The following is a 27,311-nucleotide window of genomic DNA, read 5'->3' as shown; positions in this document are numbered from 1 at the left end:
AGCTCTGGAAACTAGGAATCCCAAATCAAGGTGTCAGCATGGCCATTCTCTCTCTAAAGGCTCTAGGGAAGAATCCTTCTATGTCTTTTTCTAGCTTCTGGTGGCTCCCAACAATCCTTGTTGTTCCTTGGCTTGTGGTAGCATAACTCCAATCTCTGCTTCTGTCATCACATAACCTTCTTCCCTGTCTTCTCTTCTTGTAAGAACATCTGTTATTGGATTAAGGGCCTATCCTAATCGAATGTGACCTCATCTTAATTAATTACATCTATAGTAACCCTATTTCCAAATAAAGTCACTTTCTGAGATTCTTGACAGACATGAATTTTGGGGGGACATTCAATGCACTATACCCTTCATCTCCTGAATCTACAACTGAATATAAAACATACTTGGTACTCATTATAAAATAGATTTCTTTTAAAAATTGTATACAGTGGTGATCAATGAGTGTATTTATTGAAGTACTTTTGTTGTCTAAGAGTTAGGATCGTACCTAATTCCATGAGAAAAGTTGAATTTGATATTTTGAAAGGCCTTTTCTTTTCTCTATTGTGATACCTTATATGAAGCTTAAAGATAAGAACTGTAATTAGAAAGTTTGCTGAAAAAATAATTTTTTCCTCTTAGGAGATGTAGCTCCCATCTTCAGTAGCTTTCCATGTCAGTCTCAGTCTCTTTTGAGCTGTACAACTTTTTTGCACTCATGAGAAATACAAACTACTTTGATGCATCTGAAAAGGGGAAAAAAACCCCAAGCCACATTTGTGGTTTATGGATGCTAATTACTGCTACATTCAGATGTGTGAAGGAGGGGCCTATGGCTGGAGCAAGCTGGGAGAGACCAAGTCAGCCTCGCCTAGGCGCTCACTGAGGTTCCAGCGGTACCGCTCATACACGCAAATATATGCTTCTAAAGGAAGTGCCGTTTTTTATCAAAATATTACATCTCTCAAGCCCAGATCAAGACCTGTCGCTCATGGGATGCAGGGGTTATCTTACAAAATCAGCAGTACTTTGCTGCAGAAGTTCACTCACAGGGGATTTCTGTAAGTACTCACAATGGGCAGAGAGGCTTTATGGCTTCTACTGTGTCAGATGGGTAAATTCTGTTGGCGATAAAACCCAGACACTGCTCCTTAAATTTTTTTTAACAAAAAACATCATTTCTGAATTTTTCTTAACCAAGTTGTGTGAACTAAAAGGAACTTACAAGAAGATATTTGGCATCTGCCAAAGAGAAATGGACTGCTGTAATGGTTGACAGAAAAATGGGTCTTTCCACTGTCCTTAGTGGGTCCTCCAAGACTCTTCCTCTCCTTTTACTTTACTTTAGCTGTGGAGCAGTAGTACTGGTGCCTCCTTGCAGTAGAAGCAAGATGAGTGTGAAATAAAATGGATTCCAGTCCAGTTGGTTAGTGGTTTGTGAAACACCCATATGTTCCTGCTAAATTTCACAGCATCAGCTCTTGCTAAGTGCTCAAAGTTTGACACCAAGCATGGTGTCCTGGGCCATTGTGTACCCTGGTACAGTTTGGTAACCACATGAAGGCACTCTGCTAAGAGATAAGTGAGGAGTCCTGGTGGTGTGCCAGAGTCAGCTCATAATCAGTTATTAAATTTTCAGGAATTTTGTGAGCTGGCTGACTTCACATTAGTAGCTTGAAATGGGCCATGGTATTTATACCACTGACATCAGCAGATGCTACAGAAAAAAAGCTCTTCCTCCAATCTTTGATAGTTAAGCATTTACCAGCACACTGCTGGGCTGAGGAATGAAATCCTGTTCTGGCTCACTAGGTCATTGGTTTTCACAATTTGTCAGAGGGGCTTTTTTTTTTTTTTTTTTTTTTTTTTTAATTTTCACGAAAGAGAATAGTTTTTGAGATGAGATGATTATATGAGATCTCTCCACAAAATGGTAGATAGGATTTAGAAATTTTATCTTTAAAACATGGGGATCACATTACTGTAAAGTTAATGAAATGTAGTTTTGGCTAGATACTGTTAGAAAAAGCATAAAGCAACAACAGTGAAGTTTAGACTAGACAACTGACCATACATCAAATTTAAAAAGTCCCAAGTGATCATGAGGCAGTTACTTCCTAGTGAATCCCATAAAGAATTTTAGCTTGCTCCTGTCAGAAAAGGGAGGAGCAGTGGATAACTGGAGGCAATCACCAACCCTGTTAGATCCAAATTCATACATATCACATTGTGTCAGGGCCTCACTGTACTTCATTGTCTCCCAAAGTGTTGAGATGACAAGGACAGAGGTTTTTTTAGTTTTATTCTTCTTTTATGCTAGAAATTGGAGTATACAGTAAATGCTCAGTATTTACCCATTTTTCTTTCTGCCTTTCCACCCATTCATTCATCCATCCATCCATCCATCCATCCATCCATCTGTTCATTCATCCCCTGCATTGTTCCAAGTGCTCACTAAATCATTGTTGATTACGTAAAGTGAAGAAGAGTATCTGCATACAACTTGGCAATGGGATCTTTTTTCCAGTGTTCTTCAAACTGCAATAAATGGAAGACTTTCCAAGAATTATGTGAGTGTGGATAATTTTAAGAGAATCAATTGCCAGGATTTTTATTTCAGTGTGTTTTCTTTCCTAAAACACTCTGCCTTATAAGGATGCTATAGTTGAGGTTCTCCTTTCCCTCCTCCCCTTTCACAATGATCCTTCTTCATTCTATAAAGAAAGGCATCTCTCTCACCCATCCCAAATCTTACTTCTTTGCCATGAAGTGTACATACTTCCAGGATGCCAAAAAATGGGTCAATTGGGTAATTCCTTGAATCAAAAATCTTTCATAAGTGCATTTCCCTTCATCCATCTCATTAAGAGATACATTCCCCAAATTTTACTTTTTATATTTAATAATTATTGATCAAGATTTGTAATGTACCTATATTGTTTTATCAATTATATGCTAATAATTATAATAATAAATCCAGAAGAATTTTTTAACACACAGTTCTTCATGTAGCAAATATATATATATATATATATATATATATATATATATATATATATATAATTATTGTTGTAGAGACATGTGATAGGATGAGCAATAGAAGACTCAAGCCTAAAAGAATAGTATAAGGATAAAATTCTGTGAGGAAAGTGAAATGAAAATAAAAATTCAAGGAGAAAATTTCTGATTTTTTAAACAACTTATTTATGTGTTTTAAAATTTATGATTGAGTAGATCAAATCAGTAAAATTTATGTTCCATTAGATACATTTGAAAGAGTGCAGTAACAGTTTAAACCATCATTATTTACAATAAAAACTTTTGTTTTATAATTTTTTCAAATTATGAATTTAGATGGCAACTTAATATCCATTTAATGTTCACTCTATATAAGGGAGAAACATAATTTTTCAAAATTCTTTTGAGGTACTTGAACAAAAAATTTAAAGGCTAACCATTGTCATATAAAGTATATAAAGTATAGCACAGAAAGCCTTCAATTTAAACCTCTGCCTATTTAGATGCCTAACACAAAGATTCTCAACCTGAGATCTCAAGGTTTGAGAAACCTATTAAAACTGTGAAATTTTGTGTTTATGGACATGTGTATACTTTTCTGGGCAAAGAGTACAGTTCTCAGAGAGGTCCAAAACCCAGAAAAGATTAAAAAGCTCTGACCAAAGTGTGCAAGGTCTTAAGGCTTTTTGACTTTGCTGTTTTTGTAATAGTTTCATATGTAATATGTAATGGACTATAGAACTGCTTCCAGCATAAATAATTTTGGCTCAGTTTTGTGTGGGCATAAAATAATATATACTAATTATGAAAAAATCTTGTGATAGGCACAATCCCCCTTTCTTCATCACCGACCTGAAACCTGTCTTAGAGCAGTCTTTTGATTTTGTTCCTTGCTGATTCAAAAGTCTTTTCTTTTTCTTAATTTTGATGGGGAAAGTTGCAGATGCTTCATCATTAGTAAAAGGCTAGCGTGACTGGGCTTGGCTCAGCGGCTGAGCATTGACCTAGGATCCAGGAGATCGCGGTTCAATTACCTGTCAGGGCACATGCCCAGGTTGTGGGCTCAATCCCATTGGGGGCGTGCGGGAAGCAGCCGATCAATGATGACTCCCTCATCACTGATCTCTCTCTCTTCCTCTCTCTCTCTCTTTCCCTTCCTCTCTCTGAAATCAATAAAGATATGATTTAAAAAATAGTAAAAGGCTAGATGGAAATTTGGAACAGTTTTGAAAAGAATAGACATCACCTGCCTCTGACAATTCTGTTATGTGGTTTCTTCCAGCATCTAATACTCAGCAGTCTAGTAATAGGTTGGCATAATGTTCAGGCTTAGAATTAGGAAAATTACATTTGGAAGTTAGTGACAACACGGTAGTATTAAAGCTTTGGATTTTAAAGTGTCACACACATAGCAGATGAATGAAGATGTCAGAGCCAGGCCTAAAGGAGGACCCTGGTAATCCACCCCTTGGTGTATAACCTTCAAATACCAATAAACAAGATTATCTGGATTAACATGTGACCTTTCTCATTCTGACTGGTAGGTCCAGATGTTTTCTCATTCAGTTGCCTGGTTGAAATCTGCTTTTTAACCGACAATTACAATTGGATCTAGATTTGAGGTTGCAGGAATGACAGTATTAAAAATTTGATTCTGCAGTGGGTGATGCTATCTAAACAGTAATATATGGAAACCCATGATTTAATAATTAAAAGTAATTTATGACCATTAAAATATTTGTTAATTATGTCAACTGAGTATGGGATCGTAGTAGATATTTCACTATATTAGTCAGTCTGGTGGCATTAAAGACATTGACAAGATTTGTTAGAATCAGCTTTTTCTGCACCTGCGTCTACAGAAGCAGAAATCCCAGTCATGCTTTTGTTATCCTTTGTTAACCTCAAGGAAGTTCATAGCAGCCCTAGAGAAAATAGGAAAGGCCCTTAATTAGATTCTCTTAAGTCAGTCTAGGCTTGTGGCTATGATTCTCAGTCACCAAAATTTGGACACAACTTAATGTACCTTTGTTACCTCTCTTCATTGCTTGGAGCCCAGAACTATTTCTGGCATTTGTATATGAACTGTTCCGTACTCATCATCATCTTGATTTTCTGGTTCTAGTTTTTCAGGTTGTACTAGTTCTCTGAGACTGTATAGAGAAGATAATTTTTTATTTTCTTCTTTTCTTATGGGAGCCTGAGTGAACCCTCAGAGAGCTTCACCATGGGCTTTACACTACTGCTGACTTGTAGGTCAAAGGTAGTGCTCATTAATTAAATAATAATCAAAGCATAGTGAAGCATACTAAGTTATTAAGAGTAGAAAGTGAGGCATAAAAGCACACAAAAAGACATAAAAAGCACAAAATATTACAAAGAAGTAATATAATTAGAAAAATATGGATGTTTGTGGATTTTAGCAAAATTTAAAAAGAGCAAAAATCAGTAATTACTTAGATATTCTCTGAAGTTGATAATAAAGTAATTAAGTATGGGAGATGTACCGAAGACAACTCTCTTACAGTTGATTATTTCAGCCTGCACCTTCTGCAGCTTGTGTTTTTTAATGTAACACTTAACTAATTCCTTTGAAAAGGGCATGAAATCAGTTGTATAGGAATAAAAGGAGTTACAGATAGTCTTATGAGGATTTGTAATATGGGATAGCTCAAAAGGCTACACTTGGTATGATGTTTCTTATAATAGTTGGTGAATGAGTAGCTAGACTCTTTTGAGACACAGTATTATCTATCAGTTTGGTTTTCTAAATCCTTTTAGGGGTCTTCTTCTTTTTTTTTTTTAACAGGTTTAGTGTGGTTATAACTTACATACTTTTAAGTGTTCGATTCACTGATTTTTTAGTAAATTTATAGGATTGTGCAACTAGCACTGTGTTTTAAAACATTTCTTTCACCAGTTTGTAGTCAATCCCTATTTTTACCCTTCTGCCCCAGGCAACCACTCATCTGATTTATGTCTCTATAGATTTACCATTTCTGGCCATCTCTTATAAAAGGAATAATAACAATGTGTAGTCTTTTTCTTCTGGCTTTTTTTCATTTAGCATAATGTTTTATTTAAGTTTATCTAAGTTGTTGCATGTATCAGCATTTTGTTTCTCTTCTTTCTTTTTTTTTTTAAATCCTCACCAGAGCATTTTTTTTTCCTATTGCTTTTCAGAGAGAGTGGGAGGGAGAGAGAGGAGGGAGGGGAGAGAGAGAGAGAGAGAGAGACATTGATGTGGAAGAGATACATGGATTGGTTGTCTCCCACACATGCCCTGACCGTGGCAGGGGATCGAGCCTGCAACCACGGTACATGTCCTTGGCCAAAATTGAACCCAGGACCCTCCAGTCCCAGGGCCAATGCTCTAACCACTGAGCAAAACTGGCTAGAGCTCTCTTTATTTCTTATTAGTATTCCATTGCATTGATATAGTACATTTTGTTTATCAATTCACCAACATTCTGATTGTTTCCATTTTTTGGCTCTTATGAATAATCCTGCTGTGAATATTTGTGTACAGGTCTTTGTGTGGACATATGTTTTCATTTCTTTTGAGTGGATACCTAGGAGTGGAATTACTGGGTTGTAGAGTTAATTTATGTTTAATTTTATAAGAAACTGTCTATATTAGTGCCCTCTGCCAGGTAGTTCAGTTGGTTAGAGCGTCATCCCGATACGCTAAGGTTGCGGGCTCTATCCCTGGTCAAGACATATACAAGGAGCAACCAATGAATGCATGAATGAGTGGAACAACAGAATGATGTCTCTCTCTCTCTCTCTAAAATATTAATAAAAAAATTTTTTAAAGAAACTGTCTATATTGGTTATCAATTGCTATATAACAAATTACCCCAAACCTTAGGAGCCTAAAACAATACAAATTTATTATCTCAGAAAAACAGTCACAGTTTATCTGGGTCCTCTGCTTCACAGTCTCTCACAAGGCTGACATCAAAGTATTAACCTGACTGTGGTCTCACTTGAAGGCTTGAAGGGGGAAGGATCAACTTCCAGACTCACTCATGTGGTTGTTGAGATTCAGTTCCTTGAGGGTGTTGAACTGAGGGCCTCATTTCCTCACTGGAGGCTGGCTAGTAACTGCCTTCTGTTCTTGCCATGTGGGCTCTCTATCTTTGTCAGAGAAGCACCAGAGAGAGAAAATAAGAACAAGTGGAAGTCACATCTTTTATAACCTAATAACAGAAATTATTTCCCATCACTTTTGCCATGTCCTGTTAATTGGAAGCAAATCACTAAGTCCAGCCCACATTCAAGTGAGAAGATTATACAAGGATATGAATTCTAGAATTCAGGGATCATTGGGAACCATTTTAGAAGGCTGCCTACTCTACTGCCAAACTTTTTCTAAATGGCTGCACCGTTTTACATTCCCACTAGCAACACATTAAGGTTCCATTTTCTTCACATCCTCACCAACAATAATTGTTGTCTGTCTTTTTGATGGTAGCCATTCTAGTGGGTGTGAAGTGATGTCTCATTGTGGTTTTAATTTACATTCCTTTAATAACTATTGATGTTGAACATCTTTTCATTTGCCTGTTGTTCATATGTATAATTTCTTTGGTGAAATGTCAATTCAAATTATTTTCACAAGTTTTAGTTTGAGTATTTGTCTTACTGAGTTGTAAGATATTTTCATTTATGAATCATGCTTTTGGTATCAAATCTAAGAAATCTTTGCCTAGCCCAAAGTCACAAAGATATTATGTGTCAGCCACTATCCTAGGCCTTTACATACATTACTTTGCCTAATTTAATTACTGTAACAACCTTATTAAGTGTAGATATTATCATCATTGAAGAAATGAGAAAATTCACAGAAGTCAAGAGACTTGCCGAGATCACACAGCTAGTTAGTACAACTTGAACTTACATTTTGTCTTATTCCAAAGCCCATGTTCTTTCATCAGAACTTTAAAAAAAAGAAAGACATTCAAATCTATTTTTAGTGGGCAAAGGGAGAGGGAAATACCATATTGTCCCTTCCTTATAATACCAATACCTATTCTGATGCTATTTGAATACTGTTAGGAGAAACCTCTCTATCTGTGATCTTAAAAGTTGCCTTTTGAAATGAAAAGGGATGTGTACTCTAGTTTGTTAGTTAGATTTCATTCTAATTTTATTCTGCCAATGTTTCCTCCACAGTTTCTGGTGGAGCTAGGATGCATTTCTGCTTGCAGTCTCGAATTGTTACTGGGCAGCTGTTAAACAGTTGTTATACTTTACCTTCAGGGATGAGCATGTTCCAGTGACAAGATAGCTTATTCCTTTATGTGCTTTTAACATTGTACATTCACCTAAGACAAGTCAGTACTGAGTTTCTTTCATGTTTCTTAGTGCTCTATTCAATTATTTGAAAACCAGAGAGAGAGAAATGGAGGAAGCAGAGAGGAAGAAAAGTCCAAATAATATGTAGCAGATGGTATAAATTTTATATTATTTGTAAATATTTTGGCTTTTACCCCAGAACCTAAAACACTCTCCTTATTAGAAAAGATGTTAAGCCATGCTCCCAATAAAAAAGACTTGTTATAAGTGATAGTTGAAGTCCTTGGGCATCCATTGACTTCATCCAGTGTGACCACTGAAGAATCTTAGATTTGTCTAAGTACTGAGCGTGGTTGCAACCTGAGCACACCAGTTGTCAATGTCATCTGTCACTAAAGAGCAACCAATGGGATGTACGGCTGCTGCTGTTGTTTGTTTGTTTTTAAATTGATTCTAGAGAGAGAGGAAGGGAGAGAAAGAGAAATAGAAACATTGATGTGAGAGAGAAACATCAATCGGTTGTCTTCTGCATGTGCCCCAACTGGAGATTGAACCTGCAACCTAGGTAGGTGCCCTGATCAGGAATTGAACCCGCAACCTTTTGGTGTACGGGATGACGCTCCAACTGAGCCACACTGACCAGGGCAAAAAAGAGCAACAATCTTTTAATTCTTAATTCTTATACTCATTTCCATCTCTTCCAAAAATCCTTTATACCCTTTGGATTTGGTTGACATACCTTAATTTAGAAATGCTATTTGTTTTCCTCTGCTGTGGCCTAATATGGTAGCCTTAGGCAAAATTACAATCCTTGAAATTTTTTAAAAACACCTCTAACCTTAATTTTGTACTTGAAGTAAAAAACAGAATAATTATTTATTCTGCCTTCCTTCTTGCCTTCTTTCCTACCTTCTGTTCATTTGATAAGTAGTCACTGAACTGTATGCCAACCACAGTACTAAAGGTTAAGGTGCAAGTGGAATAATATTGACATCAAGCAGCCACTATGTAGAGGGAAAATGGGGAATACTATAGGACAAGCAGATTTAGAAAGGAAGTAAAAAGGAGAGAAATAATGAACTAGGTTGCAATTTTTTGAGTGTGAAACAAGTGTAAGAAATCCAAGAAATGATTGGAGATATCTATTGGGCTCAGCAAGAAAGACTAGGCTGGAAATACAGATTTGAGAGTCATCAGCAACAAAAAGTTGAATCAGGAGAATATGTAGAGTGAAAAGACAGAAGGTTCAAGAAACAGTCCACTGGAAATCATTCATACCTGAGATGGAGAAAGAGGAGTAAACAAAGGAAATAAATAGATGAGGCAGGAATAGAACTAGGCATGGATAGAGCTCAGGGAAGAGGTTCCAGAGGCAGGGGCTGGTCAGGGGCATCCTGTTCCAAAGTGGTGGAGTAGGAGAGGCAGACGCCAGACCACTTCTGGCACGGGAGTCAACTGGAGAACTGGCTGTCACTGTGGGGCTTGGGCCTTTCTGTGATGAGGGGAAACTCTACATACTACAGCTCACTTTTAAACTGTTGTATAGACAAGTTAGGGAGTGGTACACCAAATTGACTTACTACTTCTTCCCTGCCTGGTCTTTTTATCATTAAATTGGTTCAAGTTGTCCAAAGAGTTCATTCATTCATTTATTCATTCAATATCTATAGTAGCTGGGCCCTCTGAAAGATTCTGGGGTCACAGATATTAAAACCTGGCCCCTGCCTTGAAGATCCTCCTCGTCTATATGGGAAATAAACATGTTAACTGCCATATAACACAACACATACTATGTATATCAAGAACTTCTTAATGCTCTGGATATAGAAGATATTTTCATTCCTCCCCTTACTCATGATCCTGAGTTTGGTGTCGTGACAATGTTTTTAGCCAATTTAATTATATTCGGATGACAATTTTTTGAAGTTTTTTAAGAATTATATTTTAATATGCTTTAAATTTTTAAATTGAATTCTGTTCAAAGAAAGAGTGAATATTCTCTACAAGGTTATTATGAAGGAAAAGAAAATTTTTTCCTCTAGATTTATAAATGAAATATGTACTAGGTGCGTACTTTAGTCTTTCCTCCACTATGTTAGGCAACAACTAAAATCTTAATCTTATTACATGTTTTTTCATTCATTAATTTTCAATGGATAACAGTTTTCAGAATAATATAATACATAGGTTAAATGATCAATAGAAAAAGTTTATAGTTATAATGGACAGAAATGAAAAATACTTTATATCTGTGTACTTTTTTATAGTTTAGAAGGAACTTTCACACCATGTTTTTCAAGCCACACAATTCAAGATAAAGAATTCACTTGGTCCCATGATATCTGAAGAGCTTAGCCCAACTGAGCTCAAACCTTACCTACTGCTCATGTGTAATGTATTCCTGTTGTTAAAAGTAATAAATCTTCTCTTGTCCAAATGAGAAGTCAAAGAATTGCATTGAAATTATTAAACAAAATTATTTTTATTATTATGGCAATGAATGAGCTATTTGATAGTTGGATAATAAAACGAAGATGAGCCTGGCTGGAGTGACTCGGTTGGAACGTTGTCCTATGCACCAAAAGGTTGCCTGTTGATTCCCAGTCAGGGTTGTGGGTGGTACGGAAGGCAACCAACCGATGTTTCTCACATTGATGTTTCCCTCTCTCTCTCTCTCTCTCTAAGCATGTCCTCAGGTGAGTATTTTTTAAAGAAGACAAAGATTAATGTCTTTAGTAAAATTGCAGGTGGTTCCTTTGCAACTGAAACTTTCTTCATGTTCTCACATTAGGGTTCTTGAATTTGCAGTGACATGCTTTACTAATTACCAGTTTAAATTCTTTAAGGGCAAATTTAAAAGTCAATGTTTTAATGAGAACTTAAGAATATGTTTTAATGAGAACTTAAACCAAACTAAATTTATACTGCTATCTCTTATTTCACCATGACTGAGATATTAATATTTTATCTCTTATTGCTCTGATTCACCTTTTACAGTTTTTTCCTAACTTTAAAATAGGTGTTTTAAAAATTACTAGATGTCATTTTAAGTGATAAAGAAGAGAAAAATGAAAACATAGTGGATAATATAAGCCAATAACCAAAAGTTTTATTTTCATTGAAGCTTTATAATTTTACTGGTTAACAAATATTAAAACTTCTTATTCTTTAGTTCTCAAAATATCACTGGTTTTTTTTTCCTCCTCACTTTACACATAAAAATGTAAATTAGAAAATGAAAATGACCCATAATTTCAGTGTTCTTGTTCATAATACAAAGAGGCTATTGTGGGAAAGGAGTACGGACATGAATTTTATAAGGAAAACTGTTCTAGTTCGTCTGTTTATGCTATGTTGGGTCACAGCAACAAACTCTGTAGACTAAATGCCTACAATCCATGTATCTCCCATTTTGCTCTTTAGTGCTTCGAGCTTCTAAATCCTATTAACAGCTGTCAAAACCTGGTAAACTATTTAGATGCTTTCACAATTTGTTTAATTGGATAGTTAGAAAATGGCATGCTAGAAAAGCCCACCCCCCTTTCTTTTAGCCTGGCTGAACATCTGTAGCATTAGGGCCTCATTATCTCTGAATTGGCATAGCAAATCAGTGGCATCATTAAAATGCCACATTAAGATGATTAAGCTTCTTTGTTATCCAGTTGACTTTTGCATGTGCTGAGGATTTCATGGTTATGACCCCCAATCCTTGTAAAACACTTAAACAACATCGCCCTTTTGTGTCTTCCCTGCCTAACAGCCTCTCTTGTTTTGTCCCCTCACAATATCTCTGGCAAACATGAGGCTGTTACTCCAAACTTTGTCCTTCTTTGAGTTGGATTCTGAGATCTCATAGTTCAGAGTGGAAATTCAGAGCCCGTTTTTACACTGGGAAATTCCTACTAACAACATGTTTTCCAAGACACCCAAGTTGCCTCTGTTTTCCATCTTTGATAGGTTCTTCTCTTTTCAACTGAGCATTTTATGTGCCTGTAAAAACAAACTGAGGCACAGTTGGCTGAGACTGCTATTGCCCCTGAAGGATTTAGATGTTGGATCCTTTCCAATACCCATTGTTTTTGCAGTGTCTCAGGTGAAACCAAAAATGTCTACTCTGGAGTGCAAGCCTTTCATGTGATAACCATCACCCCAGGAAATGAAACCATGTGCATCAGCCCCAGTGAGCCAAGCCTTTGTTCTCTTCAGCCTACAAAATTGTCTCTGGGGTGTGTGTGTGTTAGTGTGTGTCATCGTCCTAAGAGGCCTCCAGAACATAGACAAAGATGGGAGCAATTGTACCCCAGAGTAGCTCCTTTAGAAAGAAGTTCAGTTTAATCTAATTTTCAATGGGTTAGATTCAATTTAGACATCTTTTGCCCCCCTCTGGGAATGTTTAGCAATTACCTTTATCAGCAATTTGTGGTTTGTTGATAAGTTTCTTTTTCTTTTTCTCCATAAGTTCAATTATAAAATAATTATTCAGGAAGCCTTTAACATTTTTTATTATGGTATGTATCATACATACAAAAAGGCAAATATAAATATGTGTATAATTTAGAGAATAACAAAATAAGCATCCATGGACTCACCACCTGGCTTAAGAAGCAAAATATTGCTAGAGCCTATGAAGATTCTTGATAGTCTTTCAAGTGGCAATTTTAGTTGTATGTCTAAGAAATTTGAGACATTACAAGAGACTGGAATTTACAAAATTAAAGTTATTCAAATTACAAAAGGTATATTCACTTTACAAAAGACTTCAGGATACTGTAGGGCAGTTCCTCGTGTATACACAAGTATTTCTTGCTAGATTTTAAAAATTTTCTGCTTTTAGGTGTTACTAGTCACTGCCAACTGAAAACAATGAAAAATGAAGATAAACACACCTCTGAATGTATAATGTAAATCAGTGGAACAATATTATTGGTTTTACATGTAACATTTTATGAACACATCAGCTATACAAGGAGAATCTGTAGAGGTTAATAACATCATGCTTAATATAAAGTAGAATGAGGTAGGCATATGAGAAAGCACAGAAACCAGATTTTTTTTTTTCTAGTTTAGGGTATCAAAGAAGACTGCATGGAAGAAAAGGCATTTAAACAGCATCTGGAAGTTTGAATAGAATGTTGATGTGCGGGGAAGACTGGAGAAGAGGCTTTGAAAACTGATTAGTCACATTGCTACTGTGCTTCTCAAACTTTAATGTGCATAAGAATCCTTGAGGATCTTTGATAAAATGCTAATTCTGATCCAGGGGTTTTGGGGTGGGGCCTGACGGTCCGAATTTCTAACGAGCTCCTATGGCATGCTGGAACTGCTGATCCAAGGACCTCACTTTGAGTAGCAAGGTTCTAGTCTTGGGAAAAGGATGATTCAAGGAGACTAGTGAGAAATGAGATGATTAGATAGGGTTGGGGCAGGTTCTGGAGAGGCCCTTGAATGTCTCTAAGGGGTTTGGAACTTATTCTGTAAGCAAAATGAAATCATTGCAAGTTTCTGAACTGGGTGCAACAGGATGGTTAATCTGGCAATAGGATATCATATAAATAGAGGTCACATACTCTGTGGGCCAGTTAGGAGGTTAGTGCTGTGATATATTCATGTACTAAGTGTTTATTTGTATGTACTTTATGCAGAACACTATGTCAAACTCTAGAGCAGTCTAAAATGCCATTGTGCATAAGATTTACCTAGAGAGCATGTTTTAAGTGTAAATTCCCAACTAGTAGATCTATGGTGAGACCCCAAAATTTCTATTTTAAAACTACATAACCTCTGGTCTCACATATATAGGTTAAGCAATGTTCTAGGGGATACTAAGTTAAAAAAACAAGCAAACAAAAACCTGTGTATCTTCTAATCTCAGATAATTTCCATGTCCATTCAAGAGATGAGGCGAGTTTATTACTAACTCAGAGAAAGAAGGAATAGATTTTTTTACAGCTGAGGGAAGGCATAGTGGGGGGAAATGACATATTAGTTTGGCCTTAAAAGATGTGTAGGATTTAGATCTGTGGCAATGTGGGGAAAGACCTTTTAGGCAGTGGAAATAATAACATCAAGAATACTTAGAAGTTGTTTAGTTTGGTTAAAGACATTTAGTAATCAAAATCAATATTATAAAGATCGGTTGGGGCAAAATATTGAAAGGCCCTTTAAAGTCTTTGTTTCTGAGTTTGGATTTTATTTTGTTGACAATGCAGAATATTGAAGAATTTTGACAAGGCCATGATATACCAAAGCTATCATTTAGGAAGAACTACATTTAGTGGTAATGTATAGTATGACCCGGAAAGGAGAGAGAAAGGCAGAGAGGACAATGTGGAGGCCACCACAATAGATTATGGAGAAGGTAATCAGGTCTGAGATTTAGGATAATGGGCATGCAGATTGGAGAGAGGGTGCAAAAACAGAAGCCATAGGTGATTAAATGTGGGACACAAACAAGAGAAAGGAAAGATGACTAAAGATTCTAGTCTGAGTAACTGAGAAGATACCAGAAGGCCTTTGGGACTAGAAGGAGAGAGAGATTACACCTGGAGATGTATATTTGGGGATTATTCATATAAAATGCTAGTTGAGGCCTTAAGAGTAGATTAAATTACCATAGAGGAGAGGGTGTAGAGGGAAGAAAAAAGAGCGTTGAGAACAGTATTTAGGAGGCAGAGAGAGGAAAAGGAGCTATAAAGAAGCAATCTGAAAGGTAAGGAAAGAAGGTAGTTTCATTGAAGCAGAAGTAGAGGAGAACAAGGAATAGTGATTTATAGTGTCAGGAGATACAGAGAAGTTGGGGAGAATAGCACACAAAAGGCCATTGGATTTAGGAATCAGGAGATTATTGATTTTCAGGGGAGCAGATTCAGTGAAATATGCAGGTTGGAGCCAGATTACAGGGAATTTTATACCAGTATTGAGGCTGTAGGGGCAGTAAGCATAGATTACTTTTGTAGTATGTCATCTAGAAAAGAATAAATCATGTAGAAAAGAATGTTGAGAGAGGATGAGTGTAGATATGATGAAATGATAGGCTGAACTAAATTGCAAAGGGAATGGAAAAGGGGAATTGGCATCTAGAGAGCCTGAGGACATAGAATCGATAGGTCCTGGAGACTGATTTGATGTGAAAATTGAAAGGAAAAGAATTCCAGCTTCAAGACTTGCAGACTGGAAGAAGGAAAATGCCGTTTGTAAATATAAAGAAGTCATACATTAGAAGCAGGTTTGGGTTCAAAGATGGCAAGTTTCATTTTAGATACATATTAATATTTTCAGGAGATATTAAGTAGAATGCCCTCTTTTCCTCTGTTCCAATAAGTCTACCTCCCAAGGGATGGAATGACTCTCTTCCTTAGAGCAGTCTAGTGCCTTTCCTGATAGTTTTGGTGAACTATATTTGGAGGCTGGGTGCTAATCCCAATAATCTCTCAGGAATACCAGTTATATCTCAGATACTAATGTATTCTAATATTTAACTCTGTTTACCTTCACATGGTAAACCACAATGAATTGTTGATCCCCTGTAACCATACAGAGAAGCCATCTAGATCTTTTATTTAAAATTGGTAAGACCCTAGCCCTGGCTGGTGTGGCTCTGTTGGGGCATCATCCTCTACGCAAAAAGGTCACAGGTTGAATTCCTGGTCAGGGCACATACCTGGGTTGTGGGTTTGATCCCAAGAAACTTCTCTAATGCCTGTCCATTTTCCTTAGGTCTTCCTTGTTTTACAGCTAAGTCCTAAGGGAAAAGTGCCAAGATTTTATCCTGAGCCTGGTCAGTGTAGCATTGAGGTCTAAGTCAAGTTCATCAAAGCCAAAACCCTGAGGGAAGGAGCCAACTCATTGTGTTTTCAGAAAGACCCAACACATTGATCTTACTCATTTTTAATTGTCACTGACCATGGAATGGCCTAAGTCTGTTCATATTAACATTTATAACCCAAATTAAAAGGATCCTTTTCTGCTGGCCCTTTTCTATTTGCTGTGTTTTGGTTTTCTGTAGCTGAAGTTTTCCGTTGAGGTTCTTTTCAACGCCTACATGCAAACTGAAGAGCACTCAAGCTTTGGTGGGATATCACCCACAGCTGGAGTGATGGAGGAAGGGAGGAGAGTACACACCTCAGGTGCATCCTTCTCTAAAAAATTTTTTAAAAAAACAACAAAAACCGCTTAAGCAAACAAATTCCACTTGAAAGCAGGCAAGACCTGTCCAGAGAATGGAATGAACCTTTTTCCATCTAGCAAAGGGATATCAATTCATATATAATTCATATGCATAGGATGAGCAAATTTGAGACATGTTGGACTTATCGTACAGCCCTGCATCTCTTTTAATCGAAGAGTGAGAGGTTGTGAACCATGAACCGTGGTGAGAATCAGTGGAACAGTGTTGCAGCAATGGCTCCTCTGTTGGTGGTTAGGCTCTGTCTTGCTCTATTAAGCAAGCACAGTTAATATAGATGAAAGGTAAGCTTGATAGAAGTGAAAATTGAAACTTGGTTGAAGGTAGCAAGCCAGGCACAGCTGCAGTTGTACTTCCTCCTATGTGGCAACAGGAGCTGCACTCACTGGTGTTTTTGAAGGGATATATTTTTTTTAAATAATCTTTTCTTCAGAGTGTTTTGGTTTTTAATGTCTACACCATCGATGGGAGAGTGTGGAATATGTCAGTAATGAGCCACTTAGACTTTATGTGTCTGATGTGTGAGGTCAAATCCAAGTTCAGCATTCTAATCCTATCTGTTATTAACTGGCCCTGTAACCTTAAACAAATAACCAAAACCATCTCCGTTTCCAGATTTTCTTATCTGAAAAACAAGAGGGTTGGATTAGATAATCTCTAAATTCTCTTCCAGTCCTAAAATTCCATTGATTTATGTTTCTTCATGGAGAAGTACAACTTCCAATTTCTAAGAACAAATGTTTGAAAAAGTAAGCACTTATGTAGCGTGTTTTAGATATGAAAAATCCCTTACAAATGTTTATTATTATCACATCAGGCAAATATTTAGGTTTTTGTTAGTGTCAGTACATAAATTTGCTTGGTTCATTTCTTATGTTCTTACGTTGCAACTCTTTTAAAGATAGTACCTGGTCAGCCAACTCACTTGGACCAGACCCTCCTTCCTATCCAGTCCTACAATTCTTGGATCTTGAGTTTAGCTCTCCCTAACGTGGGTATAGGTGCCCTTCCCCTTGCTTACATTGAGCTCCATTTACCTATGTCAATGAAAGTGATTCCTCAGAAGGCTATGTTAAAGATTACTTCTCCTTTTATCTTTCTCAACAGTATTTCACTAGTACTGCCAGCTTCCTCTACTTTTAATGTTGTCTCTTTATCAGTTCCAAGAGAGATAGATAAGACTCATTTTAGCAGTTCATCTACATGGAAGGGGAAGAGACAAAGTATGGCTTAAAATCAGAAAAACTGTAGTAACTATTCAACTCTCAATCTTAGTGGCTTAAAATGGATGCATTGGAAGAACTAAAACAGTATTTTCTTCTTGAAACCAAAGAGCACATCACATTGCCTTTTAATTGAAGCCACCAAAACAGGTACTAGATCTGAAAACCTTTCTTCTCCCCCAGTACTGGATAAGAGTTGCTCAAAATGATTTTTTCATAGATTCTTTGAGAAGTCATATCTAAAATCTATTACATCTAATTTTCTGGATGGCCTAAAATGCTGTCGTGTGCGTGTGTGTGTGTGTGTGATGTGTGTGTGTTCCCCTGACTATGGTTCTAAATTCCAATGATGAGTGATCATCTTAATGGTGTTTTCTTGTTTTATATATGTACAATATTATGTTAGCTTCATTTGGTATTTAATTGTCAGTTGCGGGTCTGCTCTCTGAGCTGCTTTGATAGATCCAAATACAATCATTGTTCATTTTTGCATTTTCCTTCCTGCAGATGATTCGATGAAAGTGAAAGATGAATATAGTGAAAGGGATGAGAATGTTTTGAAGCCAGAGCCCATGGGAAATGCAGAAGAGCCTGAAATTCCTTACAGCTATTCAAGAGAGTATAATGAATATGAAAACATTAAGTTGGAGAGACACGTCTCGTATGATAGTAGCAGGCCGGCCAGTGGCAAGATGAACTGCGATGTGTGTGGATTATCCTGCATTAGCTTCAATGTCTTAATGGTTCATAAGCGGAGCCATACTGGTAAATAGTCTCCTTTATCCATTCTTCTGAGAACTGTCCTAATGCAGCCATGTAAGAAATGAAGGGTAGAATGTGGGATGACTTTTGATTACTTTCATTGATTTTTGCTATAATTCTGATGTATCTCTCTCTCTCTGCATTTCCATTTACCCAGTAATTTTTATTTCTGCTTCACATGCATTTGGCAAACATTATAAATGCTATGAATAACAAAAGGAGTGTGTAGAGAGCAGTGTTCTAGGTCAGCCAAATATTTTTTCTTCAGTTAATAAGTAGGAGTTGAATTGTGCGATATACTTCTTAAGCATCTTTCTTAGATTTTTTACATAACTTTTATGAAAAGCAGATCTCATTATATTGGGTTCAAATTTGGTAGATGAAAGGATATCATTTTTATTACCAGTTTTTAAAAACTTACCTTCACCCAATAAACAGGCTATAGAAATGCGTACAAGTATAATAGTCCCATTGAGCCCAATAGATTTCCATCTGTTATGAATACTTTTAAAAAGCATTTCTGGCCCTCAGTAGCTAGTCTGTGGCTCTTTTTTCAGATTGAGATTATTTTTAAAAAGAATGCTAAGTAGTGTAAAAATTTACATCTAGAAAGCTCTTCTAGAGCTACTCTTGTTTTTGTTTTTTGCTCTGATTCAAGACAAGGTGATACCTAAAATAGCCTTACTAGGTGAGTGCTTTTTCTCTTCTAGAGGGAAGTTTCCATAAGGAAGTCTTATGTTTGCCTGGAAATACAGCTCCCAGCTGACCCCAATAAGAACAGAACTGTCTGAAAGATAAGCTTTTGCCATAGGCGTCTAATCTGTGCACAGGCTTAGCCACTTGCCAGTGATCAGAAATCTCCTTTTTGTCCTTTTTAAAGGTGAACGCCCATTCCAGTGTAATCAGTGCGGGGCATCTTTTACTCAGAAAGGTAACCTCCTCCGCCACATTAAACTGCACACAGGGGAAAAACCTTTTAAGTGTCACCTCTGCAACTACGCATGCCAGAGAAGAGATGCACTCACAGGTCATCTTAGAACACATTCTGGTAAGTGAGAGCAATGAGCATTCCATATCTAGTAAATGTATGTTCCTCAGTGCCCATTGCGAAAATGAGAAAGAGTTAAATATGGAGGTTTTCATCTGTCATTCCAGTTCTGAAGGGTTACAACAGCAGAGACCTCTAGGGCTAATTACACTTCCATTAAGGCATTAATTGCTCTCCGTCTGGCTCAATGGGGATGATCATCTCCTTACCATTCTTGCTGCCCTAGAGAACAACACCCGACAGGAAGAGCCTGCCCTATAAAAATGCCTTTTTAATTTTATTTTTGGTGCCTTTTTAATTTTTGCGAAAAAATGATAGCCATCAGTATTCTCTTATGGTGAACTTTATTAAAAGATTATTTTCCTTGAAAACACACACCTTTCATTCAAAAGTCTGGGCAACTCAATGTTGTGTAGTTTGTAAATTATGTAAAATTGTAAACTGGATATAAATCATTGGTAGGTGGTTACTTTTGGCTATTCTGAGCTAAATTTGGGGTTTTTTTTTGGGCCATTCTGGGCCAAATTTCTTTTTTATTGAACTGTCATTGGCATAATATATCATTGTATTAGTTTTAGGTGTGCATGGGCTAAATTTCTTAAACCCAGCTTTCTTCTTGATCAGCCCATTTATTTTTAATCTCTAAAAGAGGAGTAGAAATAAGAATTCATACAAAACAATGTTCTGTCTTAATGTTTTTCACTTCTGATTTTAACCAAGCAAGATAATAAATTTGTTTTCAACATTTAGAATTTCCCTCCTACAAAAATAAAACTGACTTTATTTTTCAAATTTGGGACCTCATGTTCTTGATGTTATCTGTCAAAATTTTAATTGAAGAAAAAAAAAGATTTGTTTTTATGCCAATCCACATACTGCTTTGACTAAAACCCAGCCCCAAATCCTCAACTGGTCACAATTCAGAGACTAAGGATTAATCAAGTCACCCCCAACAAAATCCACCGTAAGACGTCGTAAGTGGCAAAAGAAGAGTTTTGCTCAAAGCTCAGTGTTCAAAGTAATGAATCTGTTCCAAAAAATTAGAATAGTTCTCTTCTGTTGCTTTTTTCAAGTAAGATCTAACAGTATTAGTCATTTTTAAGACAGATTCTAGAAGACACCAATTTATGCAGAAACTTAACATTTTTAGCCCTGGCAAACCTACATTTATTTTAATTTGGGATTCCATATTAAAGGATCTTTTAGTGCTTTAAGTTCCAAAGGTTCTGTTTTATTTAATTTGGGATTCCATATTAAAGGATCTTTTAGTGCTTTAAGTTCCAAAGGTTCTGTTTTAAACAGAGCAAGAGGATTAGAAAATAAAAATCTCAGTTTCTAAAACTCGATGACAAATTTATAGGGTACATTTTATCAACAAATCATAAAGACCAGCCTTGTACACAGAGTTGAAGTTGTTATTTACATGTTTTAAGCAATAGAACATTTGGAAGAGTTGGGACTATAAAGGGCCTGAACTGTATGGATCAACTTTTGAGGAAACCTTTATTTTATCTTAGAAATTAAGGTGAAGTTATTTTTGCAATTTGTTCTTATTTCTAATTATTCAAAATTATCCTTAGTTCATTGCTCAGTTTTTGTTGATTTAGTCCAGACTTTGCTATAACCACTTGGCAATGATGAGCTGAATTTATCCAAATATGTCAATGCTCTAAAAAGGCTATCAATTTCTAGCTGAATGGCTAACTCTCACTAAGTACAGCATTCTTTACTTACAACCAGATGGACATCACAAAATAAGTGGCCCTTTTCTGTTTCACTCTTAAACCACACTAACCTCCTTGAAGAATAAAAAAGCCCCATGTTATTCTCCAAAGAAGCAAGATTGGATCTGGAGTCAAACCTCTATATTCAATAATAATCATTAAGTCTAAATCCTTTCATCTGTGAAAGGAGACTGTCCTTTTGAAGAATACTCTGACATAATAATCCATCGTAGACCTTAACCTTACTTCAGTTTACTAAATTTAAAAGTAATGCAGATGCAGAAGTATCCAAATTCTCTGGCTGCCCTCAGCAGTCTCATTCCTAGTAGGCAGTTTTCACAGAGCTCCCATACACTATTTGTTCTAATCCTGAGGATCACTGAGTGTCCCCTGTGCTCTCCTTATAGTTGAGAAACCCTATAAATGTGAATTTTGTGGAAGGAGTTACAAGCAGAGAAGTTCCCTTGAGGAGCACAAGGAGCGCTGCCGTACATTTCTTCAGAGCAGTGACCTGGGTGAAGCCGGTGAGTTTATTATGCAACACTCATTCTTCACACATCTACTGTTCTGGGTGGTGGGATACAATAGTAAATAAAAAGACCAAAAAATCTTGCCCTTGTGGAGTTTAATATTTTCATGGGGAAAGACAAACCATGAACAAAGTAAATAATGTATACAGTGTATTAGAAGGTGGTAAGTAGTATCAAGAAAAATGATGGGTAGGGGGAAGATAAAGAGTGTAAAGGGGATCAAATATATGCTGATGGGAGGAGACTGGGCTTCAGATGGTGAGCACACAATAGAGTATACAGAAGTTCCATTATAAAGCTGTACACAAAATTTATAGAATGTTATTAACCAGTGTTACCCCAAAAGATTTAATAAAAAATAAATAATTGGGGAGGGGGGGAATGAAGCAGGTACTGGGGGCTGAGGGTGAGTCAGGGAAAGCTTCAACCAGGTGACATTTTAACAGGCTTAAAGGGAGGCAGAGAGAGCCCTGTGGATAACTAGGAAATAGCAAATGCAAAGGCCCTGAGGCTTGAGTTTGAAGAAGTATAAATAGTCCTGTGTGGTTGAAGTGAGTAATAGGACAGGAGGCCAGAAAGGAAATGGGAAACCAGATCTTAACAGGCCTTGTAGGCCATTGTAAAAACTTTTACTCTAAGTGAAATTGAAAATCTTCAGAGGGTTTTGAACAGAGGTGACATGATTGGGCTTCTCCTTTGAAAAGAATCACTCTACTTGCTATTGAGAATAGATTGTATTTGGGGCAAGATTGGAATTTGGAGAGTCTGTTTAGGAGGCCATTGCAATCATTTGAGCAAGAGAAAATTGTGTCTTGGTTGTGGTAGGAGCAGTGAGAAGTGTTCTAATTCTATATATATTTAAAGGTAGCACCAACAGGATTTCCTAACAGATTGGTGTAGGATGTGATGAAGAATGCAGTTGCCATGAACTGAAATAGGAAAGATCGAGAGTAGAGCAGCCTGAAGGGTGGCTAGGGCAGAGTTGATTAAAACCGCAAGGATTTCTTTGCGTAAGGCCCCCAAATCATATACTTCTCTAGTCATATTTTATTCAGTGTTTTGAATTATATGCCTACCAATGATAGGTTGAAACACTAGATTCTTTCCATATATTAGTTGTGGTTTTATTTCCTTTTCATTCTTCAGTGGAAACAGCCTGAAACTTTTTGTGTTGCATCTCTGCAGCTGTCCTTTGTCCCATTCCATTGACCATTAGCCTGGTTCTGCAGCTTGGATTGTGTGACATTTTTATTCGGTCACTTGAACCACTTGCTTAGGTATAAATCCTCATGAGATTTGATGTTTGACAGTAATAGTTGCAGTTGAATAGTTTGGACATTCTAATGCAGAAAGATTACAAAAATATGACAGAAATAATGTGGAACTCAAGGAAAATGGATTGGAAATCATGAGTTTAACTGTACCCATTTTGAGTGAGAGGAAACTTTTATTGTATTAGGAGCTGGCCAACTGAATTCTGTTGGTTTACACTGCTTCTGCTTTTTATTCTGATGGCATCTTTGGTTTTATCAAGGAGTTGGATTTCCTCCTTATTTCTAAAGAGAAACATTTACTCTCCTTAAAAGAAACCTACCCAAAATGTGGGTTTTGACATCTTAAGTGACATGCTTAAGGTTAGTCAGGCAATACCTGGGCATCTTTGCTTGTAGTTCCATATTTCAGACCATAGACAAAGCTCTTACTGTGAGAAATTCCCAAGTTATGAAAATCTATTATATTCCAAATAGATCATTAATATTTAAAGCTAGAAAGATTAAAGAGAGCATCTAATCCTACCTCCTCATTTTAGAGGTAAGGAAATTGAGATTCATTAAAAATTCAGTGACCGACTAAAAATTCACTAGAACTTTCATTGTTTTCATGATTAACAATATTTTTTATTTTCAAAAATTTATGGAAAGCCTTGGCTGGGCAGCTCAGTTGGTTAGAGTGTCATCCTGATAAGCCAAGGTTTTGGGTTTAGTTCCCGGTCAGGGCACATATAAGAAGCAACTAATGAATGCATAAATAAGTTGAGCAACAAATCAATGTCTCTGTCTCTCTTTCTCCCTTCTGCTCGCTTTCTAAAATCAATCAATAATTTTTTTTTTAATTTATGGAAGAATAATTCACATACCAAAAAATTCATACTTTTAAAGTGTACTATTTAATAGTTTTTAATATATTCACAAAATTATACAACTATCACCACTAATTCCATAACATTTCATCACCCTGAAAAGAATCCCTGCCCCTATTAGCAGTCACTCCCCATCTCTCCTCTTTCCAGGCCCTGGCAAGCACTAATCTGCCTTCTGTCTTTATGGTTTTGCCTATTCTGAACATTTCACATAAATGCAATTGTATAATATGTGGCCTTTGATGTCCAGGTTCTTTCACTGAGCATGTTTTCAGGGTCTGTCCATGTTGTAGCATGTGTCAGCACTTCATTCCTTTTTATGGCCGAATACTATTCCATCCTATGGATTCACCATGTTTTATTTATTCATTCATTGGTTAATGGACATTGGGGTTTTTCTACTGTTTTCACTTTTGGAAAACATGGCTATATTTTTAAAAGGTTATATATTATTTGATTAGCAAAATAAATATAGTAACACACATACTAATAGACACATACATATGCATATATGTATGTCTTAATTCTCCTGGAAGTAGGGGGAAAATCAGTACCCTACCCTCTATGAACAGTAAGCTCAAAATTATTGATTTTGAAGTAAGGTTACCACCTTCTCACTCCATTACTTTTTTTAGGAATTTCAAATTAGAATGTTATCAAAAGAAATATTTTAGCTATCTTCTGTGGTAGAAGGTGATTCAGGAAATGCTAAAATATAAAGGTTAATTCGCATTTCATAAAGGTGGTTTGATGGATGCATGCAGCATACTTTAAGTCTCAGCAAAAAAAAAAGGGGGGGGTTAACTAAGCAAGTTTTGATTTTTTTTAAAAAACCAAATATGTTGTAATGGCAGTTTCAGGTTACAAAGTGTATAAAGTCACAACTTAATCAGGTATAATAAATACTGCATGTCAGTCAATATATTACTCTTATATTTCAAATAGTTCTTATGATTTTTCCTGAAGTTCAAAATGTAAAGAATGTTTAATGCAACACAAGACAATCATTTAATTATTGCCACTTCTCTCTATATGGTTTCCTTTTCTGTCTCCTAAAATTGGGAGTTCCTGTCTGGACGTGGTGTTCCATTCTGAGCCTGATGATTAGAGTATCACCAGTGGTGCATCTTATCCCTTCATCCCTGACTTTTAAAGTGATGATGCTCCATATTTACTGTGAATGCAGCACTTATTCATCAAGTGCTTATTGTAAATTGAAGTCCAGCCTAGTGTGAGAGCCCAACCTTGGGACCAATCTGCCCCCATCAAGAAGCAGACCATTATGGAAGCAGAACAGAAAAAAGGCCTCAGACTGGAGTCTAGTCTGCAAAAGAAAGCTGTGCTGAGCAACAGGACCTCTGGCCTTACTACTCATTTTTCTTTTATTCAGATAGCATTTGTTGTATTCCCTATGCGTCAGGCTCTGTGTCAGAGCTGTTTGTAAGGATAAGTGAAGGTTAACCCCTACTCTTGAAGAATCACAATCCAACAAAGGAGTGGCCACTTGATCTATTGATATAATAGAGATGTGTGATATTGCTACTTCAGCCACGTTTCTTCACCAGATGTCACAAGTGACATCATGAAGGTACTCAAATTCTGCTGTCTTAATGCAGTATGTATGAAAAGAAGAACGAATATAGAAGCCCACAGGTTTTATTTTCTCATTAGTTTGATCCTTATTCCAGAAAGGGACTAACAGCTGGCATAGAGATTCATTAGCCTCATTTCACACAAATTATGAGCACTTGGAGCAGGACATATTTTTGTATGACAAGTCCTAGCAATAAAAAGATTTTTAAAGTAATTGTATAATTATATTTATTAATCTAGGAGTCAAAACCTTTTATCTTCACTCACATTGTTTCAGTTGAGCTAATACAAGCATGAGAGTTTCCAAATAAACTTATATTTTTTCCAAGTAGCAGACCAAAGAAAAAGTTTTAAATGTTTTAAAAGTCTATTTTCCTGCCCTGGCTGGTACTGCCTAGTGGTTAGAGCATCAGCCTGTGCACCAAAGCATTGTGGGTTCGCTTCCCGCCCCCCTGGTCAGGGTGAGTGCCGGACACAACCAGTAGATGTGTCTCTCTCACATCAAAAAAAAGGTCTATTTTCTTAAACTGATTATTTTGCTTAAAAATCGATACTATCTTACAGGTGATATTCATTTTACTTGCTCAAAAAGGCAATGATTTTTATGTAACATTTTTGTTAGAACCTGCCCCAGTCTTTGATAGCAATCTCTTGTTAGACAATTCTGATTGCACAATAACACCCCTTTGTTCCACTCTCCATTAGCTACTGACACCATAGAAGAGACAGGAAGCATGCCTCTTATTTGAGCTCCATTTAACACTTCAAGATCTAATGAAGGATTTTGAACAAAAACAAAAATACAACAAATTACATATTTAAACCTGCAATCACTTTGAGATAGAAATGGCATCGTGGGAACAGGTAACTAAAAACCAGACAAACTATTTCAGACTTGCACAGAGATTAAAGGTAGTAATCTATTTTGTAATTAAGACTTCATATTCATTTTATTATTTTTCTTCAACATGTCTTTTAAATAATTTTGCTGATGAAAATTGATATAGCCACTATACAGTAGGCAAGTGGAATGAAGGGGAATTGATCCAGAATTACAGTCCTACTCCTGTGCTTACTCGTGAACCAAGTGTGCAGATAGTTCCTTGCCACCATCCCATATCCCCACACCCACCCCCTTGCAACATTAAACTGCCAAACACCACCCAGGAACGGATTTCCTATTTCGTCATTTAAACCCATTATCTTGTTCCCTTACTATCTTGCCAAACTAGTTTCCCTCCACTTACATTTCTGAGACACGATGCAGCAAGATAACAAGTCTAGACTGTTTGTATAAATAGACAGTTGGGTCTTAGAGTGAAGCAGAGGACCAAAAACCAGTAGTCTCCTTTTCCTTTCTTTTCTGTTATTGCCTAAACTCTTTGTACCCCAAAGATTGTCTAACTCTATAGCATTTCTTTATTTTAAAGGGCACTCATTTAATGGTATCGCACAGCAGCTGTACAAGAATTGCAAGGCAAAGACTAGCAGTTTGGGAAAGAAAATGAGAGTGCAGAATATTCAATTAAAAGTTTAGCCTTTGCCTTGGCCAGTTTGGCTCAGTGGTTGGAGTGTCAGCCCTCAGACTGAAGAGCCCTGGGTTCATTTCTGGCCAAGGGCACGTATATCGGTTGCAGGCTCCATCCCCAGCCCTGGTCGGAGGTGCATGCTGGAGGCAACCAATAGATGTGTCTCTTTCACACCTATGTTTCCCCCACCTCCTCTCTCTCTCCCCCTTCCATTCTCTGAAAAGCAATGGAAAAAAATATCCTAGGGTGAGAATTTTAAAAAAAGTTTAG

At 36.7% G+C, this 27,311-nt stretch overlaps 1 protein-coding gene across 1 annotated transcript in view; it reads left to right on the top strand.

Moving 5' to 3' along the window:
• The window catches only part of IKZF3 (IKAROS family zinc finger 3), a 70,818-nt gene that overhangs the window by 28,535 nt on the left and 14,972 nt on the right, over positions 1-27,311 (top strand). Inside the window, exons 4-6 of the mRNA XM_081160962.1 lie at positions 18,223-18,480; positions 19,358-19,525; positions 21,657-21,773. Coding sequence (XP_081017088.1) covers positions 18,223-18,480; positions 19,358-19,525; positions 21,657-21,773 — 543 coding nt within the window. The remainder of the gene's footprint in view (positions 1-18,222; positions 18,481-19,357; positions 19,526-21,656; positions 21,774-27,311) is intronic.

This window comes from Miniopterus schreibersii (assembly GCF_964146895.1).
Source record: "Miniopterus schreibersii genome assembly, chromosome: 16".
In the NCBI taxonomy this organism is placed as follows: Eukaryota; Metazoa; Chordata; class Mammalia; order Chiroptera; family Miniopteridae; genus Miniopterus; species Miniopterus schreibersii.
This window is presented reverse-complemented; position numbering and strand designations above follow the sequence as displayed.